A 16973-nucleotide genomic window follows, 5' to 3' on the forward strand; every position below is an offset into this window, starting at 1 on the left:
CATGCGCAGATCGAAGGTCGTTCCAACATAAACAACAATCATGGCTGCCTCCATTGAGTTTATGCCGAGATTCGGGATATTCTTCACCCCTCAGAAAATAGTGCTATGCCAGTCACCTCAGAGAATTCATAATTTCAACCAGAGCCTCATAATGCATGGTATACTTGATTAGCATGGACCCATAATAATCACCAAAATAGAGAGAGGCAATATTTGTTTGGCTGCTTCAAACTCTCAAGGACCTGCAGCATGTCAACTTCCCTAAGTAGAAAAAAAAACAACTCTGAAGAAGAAAAGAATCATGCAAGGCATCTTTAGATTTCATCTTTACTTTTTAGGGGAAAAAAAGTATTCTTATCTTATCTGCAGCACCAGTCAAAAGTTTGTACACCCCTACTCATTCAATTCAATCTTTATTACAGACTCACAGCAGGATCCATAGCACACATACAAAAAATAAAAAGATTAAAACAAATTTAGGAAAACAGTAATAAAAGTAAATCATACAGTACATATACACACACATGCATACATCCATATATACATACACATAAGCATACACATATACAGTTAGGTCCATAAATATTTGGACAGAGACAACATTTTTCTAATTTTGGTTCTGTACATCACCACAATGAATTTTGAACAAAACAATTCAGATGCAGTTGAAGTTCAGACTTTCAGCTTTAATTCAGTGGGTTGAACAAAATGATTGCATAAAAATGTAAGGAACTAAAGCATTTTTTTAAACACAATCCCTTCATTTCAGGGGCTCAAAAGTAATTGGACAAATTAAATAATTGTAAATAAAATGTTCATTTCTAATACTTGGTCGAAAACCCTTTGTTGGCAATGACTGCCTGAAGTCTTGAACTCATGGACATCATCAGACGCTGTTTCCTCCTTTTTAATGCTCTGCCAGGCCTTTACTGCAGCGGTTTTCAGTTGCTGTTTGTTTGTGGGCTTTTCTGTCTGAAGTTTAGTCTTTAACAAGTGAAATGCATGCTCAATTGGGTTGAGATCAGGTGACTGACTTGGCCATTCAAGAATATTCCACTTCTTTGCTTTAATAAACTCCTGGGTTGCTTTGGCTTTATGTTTTGGGTCATTGTCCATCTGTATTATGAAACACCGACCAATCAGTTTGGCTGGATTTGAGCACACAGTATGTCTCTGAATACCTCAGAATTCATCCGGCTGCTTCTGTCCTGTGTCACATCATCAATAAACACTAGTGACCCAGTGCCACTGGCAGCCATGCATGCCCAAGCCATCACACTGCCTCCGCCGTGTTTTACAGATGATGTGGTATGCTTTGGATCATGAGCTGTACCACGCCTTCGCCATACTTTTTTCTTTCCATCATTCTGGTAGAGGTTGATCTTGTTTTCATCTGTCCAAAGAATGTTCTTCTAGAACTGTGCTGGCTTTTTTAGATGTTTTTTAGCAAAGTCCAATCTAGCCTTTTTATTCTTGAGGCTTATGAGTGGCTTGCACCGTGCAGTGAATCCTCTGTATTTACTTTCATGCAGTCTTCTCTTTATGGTAGATTTGGATATTGATACGCCTACCTCCTGGAGAGTGTTGTTCACTTGGTTGGCTGTTGTGAAGGGGTTTCTCTTCACCATGGAAATTATTCTGCGATCATCCACCACTGTTGTCGTCTGTGGGCGTCTAGGTCTTTTTTTCATTGATGAGTTCACCAGTGCTTTCTTTCTTTCTCAGGATGTACCAAACTGTAGATTTTGCCACTCCTAATATTGTAGCAATTTCTCAGATGGGTTTTTTCTGTTTTCGCAGCTTAAGGATGGCTTGTTTCACCTGCATGGAGAGCTCCTTTGACCGCATGTTTTCTTCACAGCAAAATCTTCCAAATGCAAGCACCACACCTCAAATCAACTCCAGGCCTTTTATCTGCTTAATTGAGAATGACATAACGAAGGAATTGCCCACACCTGCCCATGAAATAGCCTTTGAGTCAATTGTCCAATTACTTTTGGTCCCTTTAAAAACAGGGTGGCACATGTTAAGGAGCTGAAACTCCTAAACCCTTCATCCAATTTTAATTTGGATACCCTCAAATGAAAGCTGAAAGTCTGGACTTTATGTCCATGTCCATTATATAACTATAACCTGAATATGTTTCAGTAAACAGGTAAAAAAAAAACAAAATTCGTGTCAGTGTCCAAATATATATGGACCTAACTGTATATATATCTATATATACATATACATACCCACACACACACACACACACACAAGAAGTCCAGCCATTAAGTCAGAGATGTAAATACATACAGTTTCTCTCGCCAGTGTTTTCTGAGCCTGGATGAGTACCTTACACAGCTCCTTCTTGGGCTGGTTAAAACCCCTATAATAGAATTTACTGACTCATCCAGACAACACATCAATTTATACATCAGGTTCCTGAGGAGTGCCTCACATGTAGAGACACCAGCAACAACAAATAAGTGACTAGCACTAAAGCAACGAGGTACCTGAAGAAGCAACCTCATGGCATCGTTATAGGCCATAATCAGCTTCCTCAAACTGTGTTTCCTACAGTATAATTACTCCAAAGATGAGCTGTATACATGGGTGTGCAAAAGGTTCTAAATAAAGCACATTTCACACTCACAGAACACATACTAAACTTACGAATCAGTATATTAGCCTGGGCATACAACTTACGACACTGACGATTCATATCTCTGTCATCACTCATATCATCAGTAATGATGTGGCCAAGATATTTTACTTCCTTGCATGTCTCTAGTGCAAATTCACAAAGATAAAACTGTGGGAAGATTAGTTTCTTGTCTTCTTTGGCTCTGACTATCATAACATTACTTTTCTTGACATTGAATTTAATATCATAATCCATTCCGTATTGTGTGCAGATGTTCAGTAGTTGCTGAAGGCCAGCACTACATGGACTAAGGATAACCAAGTCATCTGCATACATGAGATGCTTAATGACATTATTTCCAACCAGACATCCTGTACTGCAGTCATTCAGCTGCCTAGATAAATCATCCATGTATATTTTGAATAAAACAGGAGATAAAATACTACCTTGATGAACACCATTGGATACCTGAAAGGGGCTAGATATAGCACACCTCCACTGAGTCTGCATTGTCTGTTGGGCATACCAGAAAACTAGAAGTCTAATTATATACCTCGGAACCCCTCTGACAAGCAGTTTCAAAAATAGCTTTCTATGGTTAATTCTATCAAAGGCTTTGGAAGCATCAATAAAACACATAAATATAGTAGAATTTTGCTCCACATATTTTACAACCATCTCCTTTAAAGCAAAGATGCACATGTCAATACCATGTTTCTTTTTAAAACCAAACTGGTTGCCTGTAGTAAAAATAAGCTTTTCTAATCTTGTCAATAGGATTCTTTCTAGAACCTTAGAAAGGATACTAGAGAGGGCTATGGGCCTCATCTCATCTCATTATTTCTAGCCGCTTTATCCTGTTCTACAGGGTCGCAGGCAAGCTGGAGCCTATCCCAGCTGACTACGGGCAAAAGGCGGGGTACACCCTGGACAAGTCGCCAGGTCATCACAGGGCTGACACATAGACACAGACAACCATTCACACCTACGGTCAATTTAGAGTCACCAGTTAACCTAACCTGCATGTCTTTGGACTGTGAGGGAAACCGGAGCACCCGGAGGAAACCCACGTGGACACGGGGAGAACATGCAAACCCCGCACAGAAAGGCCCTCGCCGGCCCCGGGGCTCGAACCCGGACCTTCTTGCTGTGAGGCGACAGCGCTAACCACTACACCACCGTGCTGCCCAGTTATGGGCCTATAATTATCAATATTATTTAGTTTGCCGCTTTGTCCTTTAAGACAGGAGCTAGCAATGTAGAAATCATAACATCTGGCAGGACGCCATGGACCAAGAAGCCAGTGAAACAATGGTCATTCATAGGTTTTTCCATATTTTGTATTTTCTAAATTGCAGAACAATACTGAACATATCAAAACTATGAAATAACATATGGAACGTATATGGAATTATGTGGTTTAAAAAAAAAGTTTTAAAAAACCCAAAATATTTTTCATATTTTAGGTTCTTCAAAGTATCCAGCGTTTCCCTTGATGATACTTTGGACACTATTGGCATTATCTTAACCAGCTTCATGAGGTAGTCACCTGGAATGCTTTTCAATTAACACATGTGTCTCATCAAAAGTTAATTAGCGGACGAGTTTCTTGCCTTCTTCATGTGTTTGACATCATCAAACAGAAAACAGTAAATAATAAAAAATACTCTCTAAAAAAATAGCCTTATTCCACACCACAACTGTAGTAATCCATATTATGTCACGAACCGTTGAACGAAGTAAAGAGAAACAACATCCATCATTACTTTAAGACATGAAGAAGTGTCTTTTAATGAATAAAAATAAAAAACAACAACACTGAATTAGAAGGTATGTCCAAACTTTTGACTAGTAATCTACCTATGAAGTATACATAATGGGGGGGGAGAAAGATTTAACTCTCTCACACCTGAAAGTTGTAGTTTTGGAATTCACTGATTGAGTGAAATGCAAGTTTAATGTCATTTTTAGGTCCTCTAAGGCAGTGTTTCTCAGTCACTGGGCTAATGGGCTGTGAAGCGCCATGTAGTGGGCTGCAAATTTTTTTCCAAGTTGAAGCTAATTTTTACTTGTAGTAGGGTACAATTGCTGGGTTGCATCCGACATCACATCTGCTTCATTAAGCTGCAGTCACACTGCAGCTCGCGATGCTTTGCGATGGGTTATTGATGAAAATGAGGCATTTTGGTGGCGATACATGGCGATATACATACAAGTGAGCTAAAAGTTGTGGCCACACAGCAGGTGAACACTTCACCGTCATGCCTTTGCGTGTTTGAGTCTGGTGCAGCTCGAGCAGCCGCACATTCTTGGGACCCAGTTCTTATGGGAAACACCTAATACTGATTTGAGCGCAATCAGCAAATACGGACATGGATGCTGTTTTCACAGAGGTTGTGTGAAGTATCATTGCTATCACTGTCATGTTTGTTTCCATCCATCCATTATCTTCAGCCGCTTATCCTGTCCTACAGGGTTGCAGGCAATCTGGAGCCTATCCCAGCTGACTACGGGCGAAAGGCAGGGTACACCCTGGACAAGTCGCCAGGTCATCACAGGGCTGACACATAGACACAGACAACCATTCACACCTACGGTCAATTTAGAGTCACCAGTTAGCCTAACCTGCATGTCTTTGGACTGTGGGGGAAACCGGAGAACCCGGAGGAAACCCATGCAGACACGGGCAGAGCATGCAAACTCCACACAGAAAGGCCCCTGTCAGACGCTGGGCTCGAACCCAGACCTTCTTGCTGTGAGCCGACAGTGCTAACCACGACACCACCGTGCCAGCCCACGTTTATTTCGAGCCATATTAATAACACTGTTTAAATACTCTGCTTTATGATTCTGCTTTCATTTGTGTTTTGTTTTTGTAAATATCATGCCTGTTAATAAATACTCTTCCTGTACTTAGATCCATCTACTGCCGTCTATCTTGTAGTGTCCTGAGCCCCAGATCTTTAACTCAGACACATATAAAAAGTTGTACAGTACGCCTCCATGCTCTTCCAGGTTTTCATCTGTTTGTCCGTGTAGAACGATGTCTGCAGCACCAGGTAGTTTGAGATGTTGTTGAACTCAACGGATGGATAATTTTCCAACTCGTAGGAAAAATCCTTCTTTGTTAGCGTGTATGGATCTGTCCATTGAGTGGTTTCTATATCCACTTCTTTTGAGTGTACTTCTTGGTTTTAATAACTTGCTTGTTTGTTATACACAAACATGGCAATAAGTTCTTGTATTAATCGCCCAGACTCCACTTTTGGATCATTAATACCTTTTGACTGAGAATGCCCTGCATGCATGGTTTTATGTTGGCTTCTGGCACATCCAGAACCCAACATAAAACCCAGTCCTGTTTGGACCCAGTCCTTAAACAGTCTTCACCAGTCAAAGCTCAAATCAATGATTTGTTGAATAATTGATGCACAGCTAGAGGAGCAGTGAAGTCAACAGGAAATGAAACAGGATATTACATTTACACTTTAAAATATTTGGTGACTAATAATGTACAGGGCGGCACGGTGGTGTAGTGGTTAGCGCTGTCGCCTCACAGCAAGAAGGTCCGGGTTCGAGCCCCGTGGCCGGCGAGGGCCTTTCTGTGTGGAGTTTGCATGTTCTCCCCGTGTCCGCGTGGGTTTCCTCCGGGTGCTCCGGTTTCCCCCACAGTCCAAAGACATGCAGGTTAGGTTAACTGGTGACTCTAAATTGACCGTAGGTGTGAATGTGAGTGTGAATGGTTGTCTGTGTCTATGTGTCAGCCCTGTGATGACCTGGCGACTTGTCCAGGGTGTACCCCGCCTTTCACCCGTAGTCAGCTGGGATAGGCTCCAGCTTGCCTGCGACCCTGTAGAACAGGATAAAGCGGCTAGAGATAATGAGATGAGATGAGATAATACTGTACAATCCGGAAACCATGTTTCTGTGTTTTATTGTTTTGAACAGCATAAGACCATTATTTGCCTTTGTGGGTGCAATCAGTTAATTATTGATATTAAGTGATCAATCTCGTTAAATCAGTCTCATTAAATTTTGAAGGTTAATAATTAAAATGAATCAATCCCATTGACTCGTTTAATTTGACTCGTTTGAATTGAATCATACCATAGAATCAGTCTCATTTGATGAATCGTTCAATGAATCATTTAGTGAATCGTTTAGTGAATCGTTCAATGAATCATTTAGTGAATCGTTTAGTGAATCATTCAATGAATCGTTTAGGGAATCATTTAGTGAATCATACCATTAATCCTGGTGCTTAATAATAAATTACCAAACAGCTAAATTATGGTATATTTCCAAATTATTACGATCACTTACCATATTACATAAGATACGCACCCTTTTTGAATTCTTTGAGAAAATTGGGGACTTCAGATATTGTTGTTCACACAAATAAACAGTTTGTTTAATAAATGAATTTATTATACAAAGATAAAAAGATAAATCAATAAATCAATATATACAAGCAGTGAGGTGTGTGTGTGTGTGTGTGTGTGTGAGAGAGAGTGAGTGTGAAGGACTTGACCATGTGTTTAGCCTCGTGTAGCTAACTACACGTGGTGGAGGCCTAGCTTGTTGGTAGCTAAACAAAAGAATGTTATCTAAACAGAACAAAGGATTAGCTCTGTGTTTAGCCTTGTGTTGCTAGTGTGAGTTTGCTAAAGGCCCTATGGCCTAGCTAAAGTGTGTCTGTTAGGCCTGGTGAGGCCTACTGAGCACGTGTTGCTAAAGACAAGGGTATTAGCCGTAGCTAACTAAAAGCTAGCTTGTGGATTTCTAGCTGAGGTGTGGTTTATCAGGCCTGATGAGCACATGGTAGGCCTTGATTAGCTTTGTGTTGCTAAGCAGACAAAAGGGAAGCTGTAGCTAACCCACTAGCTCATAACCATACTGAATCCACTGAAATCTTGAGATCAAGATGTATAATAATGAAATTATATTGTTAGTAAGAATAAAAGAGAGAAGCATGCGCAGCCTATCTATTAAACAATTGAGAGAACATAGAACCAAAATAAATCAACACGCTGCGTGTCTAACAGTGTAACAGATAAACCTGGGTTTAAATTCACACTATTTCAAATAAAAGCAAATTCCTAAGACTATCCTAATTATGCCCAAATGCCAAAATCTTACTTAATCCTGCCTTTAGCAAGATATGAAGAACTATTCGCCGGTGTAGTCTCGGGCCTCGCCGTGGGAGCACGTGAGCCGCTCGTGATGGAGGCGGAGAAAACTTTCGGGTCCAGCGGAGCACTTGGGTGGTTCCCGTGGAAAGCAGAGGATTCTTGGTCCGAACCTCAGCGTTCGTGAGGAAAAGTCTCTGATCAGAATAAGATGCACAGCGCTTTTGAGTTAAAAAGGATTCAATCGCTTCTTAACTTTTGACTGCCTGGGCTGCAGTCGTGACGTCACTTCTAATGCAAGTAAACCGGTTGTAACTCGGGTTGAGTTTAAAGATCGCGCGACTCTAGAGTTTACCTTTGCCAAGGGTAAGAAGGAAAATCGCGCTGAGTGATGGATCTTGCAAGAAAGAAGACGTCTTTTTGGGGTGGAGAGCGCGCCTCTTTATACATCCAGATCCATCGGAAGCCAGACGTGAGAGACCAAGATGGAAGCGTTGTCCCATTGTTTTATGTTTCCTTGTATGATGACGTAGATGATCCCGCCCACGTGTGACGTAGGTCACACGGAAGTGGACTGGGAATTGTAGTTCTGACACAAGATGGCGGCATGATACCTACACCTTTACTGTCTCGCATCCGGTGGTATGGTGGTATAGTGGTTAGCACTGTCACCTCACAGCAAGAACGTTCTGGGTTTGAGCCCAGCAGCCGACGGGGGCCTTTCTGTGTGAAGTTTGCATGTTCTCCCTGTGGGTTTCCTCCCAAAGACATGCAAGTTAGACTAATTGGTGGCTCTAAATTGACCGTGAGTGTGAATGGTTGCTTGTCTCTATGTGTCAGCCCTGTGATGACCTGGCGACTTGTACCCCACCTCTCGCCCATAGTCAGCTGGGATAGGCTCCAGCTTGCCTGTGACCCTGCACAGGATAAGTGGTTATGGATAATGGATGGATGGATGTATCTCATCCTTCCTGTGTTTTTTTAAGACATGATTTCACCCTGAAATGAAACTCATCCCACTTTAATGGATGAGGGCTATCATTTCCATCATTAAACTCCTTATTGAACTTTCATCATCATTATCATCATCTCTATCTCATCTTTTTTTCCCCCACACACAAGCTGTGTGGAAGTGTGAGTTTCAGCACTGGGTAAAATGGTGTGTCAATGTGATATCCAAGGTTGATTCTCATTACTGTTTATTTACTTAGGGCTGTAAAACAGTCATTTAGATAGAAGTAATTGAGCAGATTGTAAGGCGAAGATGATCACTGGATAATGCTTACTGTAGGCAAAATAAAAATAAATGTAATGAAACACTTAACTGGAAGCATGAAGGGCTCCAATTTGGAATACACTAAAGTGTTCAGCCTATTGCTAGGAGATCGCAATTTTGAATCTTGATGATGTTTTAACCATCTGTGGCTGGGAGCCAAGGAGCAAAATTGGCTTTGCTTCCTGGGTGGGAGGGATGTCATACTCTCTCCCCTGTCAATCACAGCAACATTAGACAAGAGCGTAGATAGCACTGGTGATGCATGAGCAGCGGTTTGAAACCATGTGGTTGGCTAGTTTGCTGTCTTCGGAGAGCCATGTGTGAGCCGTCACCCTCCCCAGGAGAGCTGGCTGATGAGTAGGAATTGATAGGTGACCAAACTGGAAAGAAAAAGAAAACAGCTTATCCTTCCTGAAATGAAACAGAACCCAGATCATGTCTGTTTGTCCCAAAATATTAGTCTGCATCTCAGGCATAGCATACATAATGAGTAGACTGAACACTGGCACTGCAGCCCCCAAAGTTCCTAAATATGAGTTACTTCTCATGGTTTAGGAACGGGCACATATACAGTATATGTGATAGTTACCGTAGGTGTACACATACTTTTGACCATATAGCATACCGTACATTTGAGGCAATTCAGTTTTATTTGTTATCGTGCTTTTTTTTTTTTTTAATTCAGATTCACAGAAGTTTCAATGTGGCTTGTGTGTCAAGCAAAAATTCCTTGAGATCACACGAGGAAGAAAAATTGTGCACTGAATATTTTCCATTCAAAAGATCTGGGTGTGAATTATATTGTTTTCTTCTCTGGTGTTCATCCACTTGTTGGGATTTGAGGAAATGGGGCAAAATATAACTCATTGATTCTGTGACAGGGTTATCGAGTCACTGATGAACATGTTAGGCATTAATTAAACGTGGACTTTCATGCCATGTTAGGTTCCAGAGACATTTGGAAGTAATCAGATTGAGAAAAAAACAGTTTCTCTGGAGTCAGGTATGTCACCAGATTTTCACCTGAAATACCTGCAAAGATCGAAGTGTGTTCTCATCAGTGAAAACTCATTCTACTTTTTCACACTTCTTGCTCTTTCTTTCTAATAAAATCTATAACGATTAATGAGTTGGAGTTGCAATGGCTGGACGTTTTTATAGATTTATTTGTTGTGAAATTTGCTGCCACTGATGTGTCTTCTATTCGCATCCAGATTGGATCCTTTTCTATTTTCAGTTGAAGCTGCAGGCCAAAATCAAAGTAACACTAGTTTTTATTGCTGATAAACTGCAGGGAATGTTGCATGTATTAGTCCGTGTTACCCAGAAATAACATGCTCCATTTATCACCCAGCAGACTACAAAATGATTACCGGGGCCCCGCAAATTGGTTTTCAGCAGCATGGATGACAAATTCAGTTCCTCCTACATGAAAGTATGATATACAGTCCTGTGTAAAAGTCTTAGGCACATGTAAAGAAATACTGGAGACCAAAAATGGCTTGAAAATAAATGTTTCAACATTAAAAAAATACTATAAACAGTAAGCCATAATAAATGAAATAAAGTCAATATTTGGTGTGAGACGAAATTCCCTTTGCTTTAAAAAAGTAGCAGTGAAAGTGTGTAAGAACTCCTGCACACACACACACACACACACACACAGGACAAGTGAACCTGATGAGCATGATAAAGAGGAACTCACATCATGGTGACATTCGTGGATACCGTAGGGACGTCTTTAAAGTGAGCACCGTTGCAGTCGAGCTCCAAATCCCTACACTGACACTCAGCTGGTATGAGCCCGAGTACTGAGAGAGAGAGAGAAAATTACATATTACCATTTGGACTGACTTTCAGAGAGAAATGTACAGAAGCTCAAGGACTTTTTAATGAAAGGATATGCACATACTGTAAATCACAAAAGTTTTATCATGAAAGCGTAGCACTTTCTTAAAATTCTAAGACTGAGGATAAATACAAAATCCATTCAAGAATCTTCCAGGAAAAGTTACACGTGAATGATTTTGGGGTTATTTTTGGATATTTTGTTTTTACGCCTGATTTTTCTCACATGATTCATTTACAACTCCATTTCCAGAAAAGTTGGGATAGTTTCCAAAATGCAGGAAAAACAAAAATATGTGATTTGTACAAAGAAAACATTTTCAATAGTTTTACAAACCAAATTAATTGTATTTATTAAATATAAATGAAGTTTAGAATTTGAAATGGGGTTGTACTTGCACATCTTATCTCATGTGCTTTTATACATCATGTATGATTTTCTGACAAGGCTAATTTATTTTGACATGTTAATTGTACACGGTTTTATATTTCCATGCACATCCCCCCCCACATGATTAATTTATTTCCACATGTTAATTTAATTTTGTTTCTATATTTCATACACATACTCTAATATGTGAATAATGTATTTTCATGTTTGTTTTTAATTGTAAGTGGGAAATATACTGTGTTTTTAATTGTAAGTAATTTTTTTCAGATTTGGTTTCATTTTTCACATGATTTATTTTATTTACACAATTTTATTTTCACATGTAGTAGGTGTGATTTTTTTTCTCTCATCTGATTTTTTTTTTACATTATGATATTGTTTTCAAATGTTCACTGAAAATATGTAGTTGAGACCATATTATTTACATAATTACACATGAAACAAATATAATTCACAATATCAATTAGACATTAGTTATTTTTACATAATAATAATAATAATAATAATAATAATAATAATAATAATAATAATAATATGCTAAAAATGCTTACCACATTTTGTGCTTCATCCGAAACAAGAAATGAATAAAAATTCAAAATCTCTTAATAAACTAATTGCCCAATCCCTGGCCTACTTTTGCTTTTTAAAGAAACACAAACATATTACTTTGTAAGAGTCTCTTAATGCCCATCATAATTTCGATATATCCTATGAGTGTACATAAAACATAAAAAAAGAATGAAAAGCGAGCTGTCTGAGTGTAAAAGCTGTAATAATAATAAAACAGCTCATTTCAGCCAATGCTTCAGATCCACTTCAGAAAGTCCTGCAACTGAAATAAATATAGCTTGCAGGAGACCAGTAGAGAGGGGGAAAAAGACTGTAAAACAAACCCACATAAAATAAAAGGCTAAAACGGTCCCCACAGCATTATAGATAGACCACAGTGAATGCTTGAGCACCTGCACTTTTACCATCAAACTGGCAGCACAGTGGTTAAAATGATGGTAATCAAATGGTCATAACTTCAAATCCCAACCCTGCCAAGGTGCCACTGGTGGGTCCTTCAGCAAGGCTCTTAACCCTCAACTGCTCAGTTGTATAAATATAAATTGCTGTTGATAAGGGTGTCTGTCAAATGCTATAAGATGAAGGAATGAATGATTACAATAAGTATTCTTTTATATGACCTTCAGGTGGTTCCTACAATAAAGATACAGTAGTGTGAAAAAATCTTAGGCACATGTAAAGAAATGCTGTAAATTTGTTCAGTAATATGAAAAAGTCTCTTACCACCCTGAAGCCACATGGAGGACAGAAGGAAACCTGAAATTTACAGCTTCACCAGTGACTGGTATCTTTTTCCCCAATTCTATGTCAGGTTGATTGGGTTAAAGGCCTTGCCCAAGAGCCAGACAGCAGCAGCTTGGTGGTGCTGGGACTCGAAACCCTGACCTGCCATGATCAGTAACCCAGAGACTTATTAACCGGTTGAGCCACCACTGCTCCGAAAAGACTCCTTAATGGTAAATAACCATATAAAGAACCAAAATATATTAAAACTAGAGCATACAGTCTCATCTCATCTCATTATCTCTAGCCGCTTGATCCTGTTCTACAGGGTCGCAGGCAAGCTGGAGCCTATCCCAGCTGACTACGGGCGAAAGGCGGGGTACACCCTGGACAAGTCGCCAGGTCATCACAGGGCTGACACATAGTCACAGACAACCATTCACACTCACATTCACACCTACGGTCAATTTAGAGTCACCAGTTAACCTAACCTGCATGTCTTTGGACTGTGGGGGAAACCGGAGCACCCGGAGGAAACCCACGCGGACACGGGGAGAACATGCAAACTCCGCACAGAAAGGCCCTCGCCGGCCACGGGGCTCGAACCCAGACCTTCTTGCTGTGAGGTGACAGCGCTAACCACTACACCACCGTGCCGCCCAGAGCATACAGTATTTCTACAAAAGTTTTAGGCACATGTAAAGAAATGCTGTAGAGAAAAAATGGCTTAAAAATAATAAAATGAAATGTTTCAACATTAAAACAGTACTATAAACAGTAATCAGTAAGCCATAATAAATGAAACAAAGCCAATATTTGGTGTGAGACGAAATTCCCTTTACTTAAAAAAAAAATAGTAGTCTCAGGTACAATGAGTGCAGTTTTATAAGGAAATGATCTGTAGGTTTTACTGAGCATCTTCCAGAACCAGACACAGTTCTTCTGGACACTTTGGCTTCTGAATTTTGCACAAAAATCCAGCATCCTTCATTATGTTTTCTTTTTTAATCTGAAAAGTGCTCTCTTATGGAACATGCTGTTCAGATACAAACTTTTTATTTTCTCTAACATTTCATTTTGTGCTAGGAAAAAAAATGAACGTTTGGAGCTCTAAAATGTTTTTGTACTGACTTGATAATGTAGACATCATAAAATAGAAATCTATAACAGAGTTTGGATAAAAAAAAAAACCATAGGGTGCCTAAGACTTTTGCGCAGGACTGTATAAATGAAATCACAGTGTTCGGCATGTATAGAGAGCAGGTGTTGTAAGGGGATGATGATACGTCACATCTGTGGGGCCTGAAAATCTTTAGGTTATTTTTCAGGAAGCAAATGAATATTAAAATAGTAGTTGACTCATCATTGCATCTTTTTTTTTTTTTTCAGGAGACAACAATGGCTGGCCTCATTTGTTTGACAAATACTTTGGGATGCCCAGTAAAGAAGCTGGAACCAAATCAACCACATGTTGTGAGTAAAGATGCAGAATTCAGTCTCCTGAATCTGAAATGATTAAAGAAACTTGGAACGTGAGTTTCATCCATCTGTCTGTCTGTCTGTCTGTCTGTCTGTTTCTTTCCATTCATTCATACATCTATCCATATGTCGATCCATCTATTTATCTGTCTGTCTCTCTGATTGTCTGTCTGTCTGTCATTCTGCCCATCCATCCATCTGTCTATCCATCTCTCTGTCTCTCGATCTGTCCATCCATCCATTTGTTTGTCAGTCCGTCTATCTGTCCATCCACTGGGCCAGCCATCCATCTGACCATCCAGCTGTCCACCTGTCTGTCTATTTCTCTGATTCTCTGTCTTTTTGCCCATCCATGAATCCTTCTATCCATCCTTCAAACTATTAGGTCATCCATCCATCCATCCATCCATCCATCCATCCAGCAAGCAAGTCATCCATCTTCCCATCTCTATGTCTATCTGTCTTTTTGTCCATCCATGAATCTTTCTATCCATCCTTCAAACTATTAGGTCATCCATCCATCCATCCATCCATCCATGTTGTGGAATATCTGCGAGACAAGTTAATGCTGGTTATAGCTTATATTATAGCAGCTATAAACATCCACTCCCTTGCCTGCCTCTCTTTTCTCTCTCTCGATGTTAAGAACATGAAAAACCTGCCATGTTACTGTAACTTTTCTGTCCTGAAGACTTTTCGATAGCTGAAAACTTACTGATTGTTATGATTCGCTGACACTGCAGACTCCTTCCATAATGTTATTTAATATTACGTAATATTGAGTTTAGATGGAAAACTTTATGTATTTTTGCTATGCGTTATTATATGACTACATACTCTTTGTTAATGAAAGGTTTTTTGTTACAGTTTTTCTCAATTGGTTTGGCTCATTTCTTGAAACTGAGATGACATTCCTATAACTATAAGGTCATTTTGCGAAACAGTGATACAGCTCTGCACAACCCTTCAGATAACCAGCAAAATGTCATATCTCTCCCAAAACCATTCATTCACGCTTCAAAAGGAAATCCCTTTCCCATGTAAATAGTCAGTACCATAAAAATGGCATAGATCCTTCTCAATTGCTTGGCCTCATTTTTGTTCATTAAGTGCTTCTGTCTAAATGACCTGGATGGCTCAACACAATTACATGGATCATCTGCAAATGCTCATATCTCTCCCAAAACAGTTTATCCATGTGTCAAAACTAAATATCCTTCTCAAATAAATAGTCAATACCCCCAAAATGCATTGTCCCTTTGGCATCGTGTAAGCACTGCAAGTCAAAATGCTTAGACAGTTTGTCAGAGGTCTAGCTAAAGGAATACTATTATATATAAAACTGGAGAAATAGGGTTTTACAGTGACAGCAGCCTCCAAAGTTTGACACCACACACAGTGCACTCATTTCACCAAAGAAATTGTTTATTCACACAATTTTCACACAAACAAAATTGCATGCATTACTGCATTACGAACAGAGAGTATAGGTATACAGTAAAAGGAAAATATGCATTTACCTCCTGCATGTGATGTCATGCGTCTATAGGCTATATCACAAAATATAAACATGAACCAAAAAAGGAATTGAAAAAAGCAAGTTCCACAAGTTTAACACTTGGATTAGTCGCTGTTGCTGTCTTCCCCCACCCTCTCCTGGTAGCCTTCCTCATCCTCCAGGCCATCCATCCACTGCTCTCTGTTTGGCCACAGATTTTCATCAACATCGCACCGGATGTTCTCCCTTGCGATGCAGCGTGGAAAGAAGCGGCGTGAATGTCTTAGCCAACCCCGACACTGATCGCCTGTGATGTCATCGCAGGCAGCATCCATGGCATTGAGGAGAGACCTCTGATCCCCAATGTGGCGTTCATAAACCCTCCACCTCCAAGCAGAAAAAAATTCTTCAATGGGATTGAGGAATGGCGAGTATAAAAAAACATTACGCATCCTTGGATGGGTGTCGAACCACGCTCTGATGAGTGGGCCACGGTGAAAGCTGACATTGTCCCACACAATGACAAATTGTGATAGGTGGGGCGCTTCGAGTCCCCTTTCATTCTCGGGGACCAAATCCACATACAGACGATCCAGGTAGAGGAGGAGCCTCTGCGTGTTGTATGGGCCTAGGCTTGCAATATGTGTGGCCACACCATTGTCAGAAATGGCCGCACACATTGTGATATTTCCTCCTCTTTGACCCGGGACGTCTACTGTGGCCCGCTGGCCAATGATGTTACGTCCGCGCCTGCGGCACTTGGCCAGATTGAAACCTGCCTCGTCCACAAACACCAGGAGATGAGGTGTTTCTATTCCCTCCAATGCCATTATTCTCTACAAAAGAGAAACACAGGTAAAACCAAATCATGCAGATGGGTCATACACAGCAGTAATATCTTCTTCACAAAGTCAATATAACCTGCAACGGTTCCAAACCTATGCTGGCCTATGCAGAGATACTCCAGCTGGTATGTGACACAAAATGGAGAAATACTGATCACAGTTTTCTGTTACAGTTCTTAGGCAAAATTCTGTGGTCAGATACTGGATTCCAAAGGTACAGTAAAGATACGGAAAACCCCCCAAACTTTGAACCTCTGCATAGTGTATAGGTTACAATGGTGGAAAACAAATACAGTAATTGACTTACCTGCACATACTGGTACCGCAGTTCTTTTACCCTCTCTGTATTCCTGTCAAATGGTACCCTGTATATTTGTTTCATTGTCATACGGTTTCTCTTGAGTACCCGGTCTATGGTTGATACACTAATGGAGTTGATATTGTGGAAGATGGCTTGGTCTTCAAGGACTGCATTGCGGATCTGTGTGAGTGTAATGGCATTGTTCTGTATGACCATGTTGCAGATGGCTTGTTCCTGGGGATCTGTGAGCAATCTCCTTCTACCGCCCACAGGAGGCTGTCGCC

At 40.2% G+C, this 16973-nt stretch overlaps 1 protein-coding gene across 1 annotated transcript in view; it reads left to right on the plus strand.

The window, feature by feature from the left end:
* Nucleotides 1-16973, plus strand: part of rxfp1 (relaxin family peptide receptor 1) — a 178795-nt gene that overhangs the window by 39114 nt on the left and 122708 nt on the right. The window contains exon 3 of the mRNA XM_060927178.1: nucleotides 13956-14039. Within this exon, the coding sequence (XP_060783161.1) occupies nucleotides 13956-14039 (84 nt within the window). The remainder of the gene's footprint in view (nucleotides 1-13955; nucleotides 14040-16973) is intronic.

This window comes from Neoarius graeffei, chromosome 8, assembly GCF_027579695.1.
Source record: "Neoarius graeffei isolate fNeoGra1 chromosome 8, fNeoGra1.pri, whole genome shotgun sequence".
In the NCBI taxonomy this organism is placed as follows: Eukaryota; Metazoa; Chordata; class Actinopteri; order Siluriformes; family Ariidae; genus Neoarius; species Neoarius graeffei.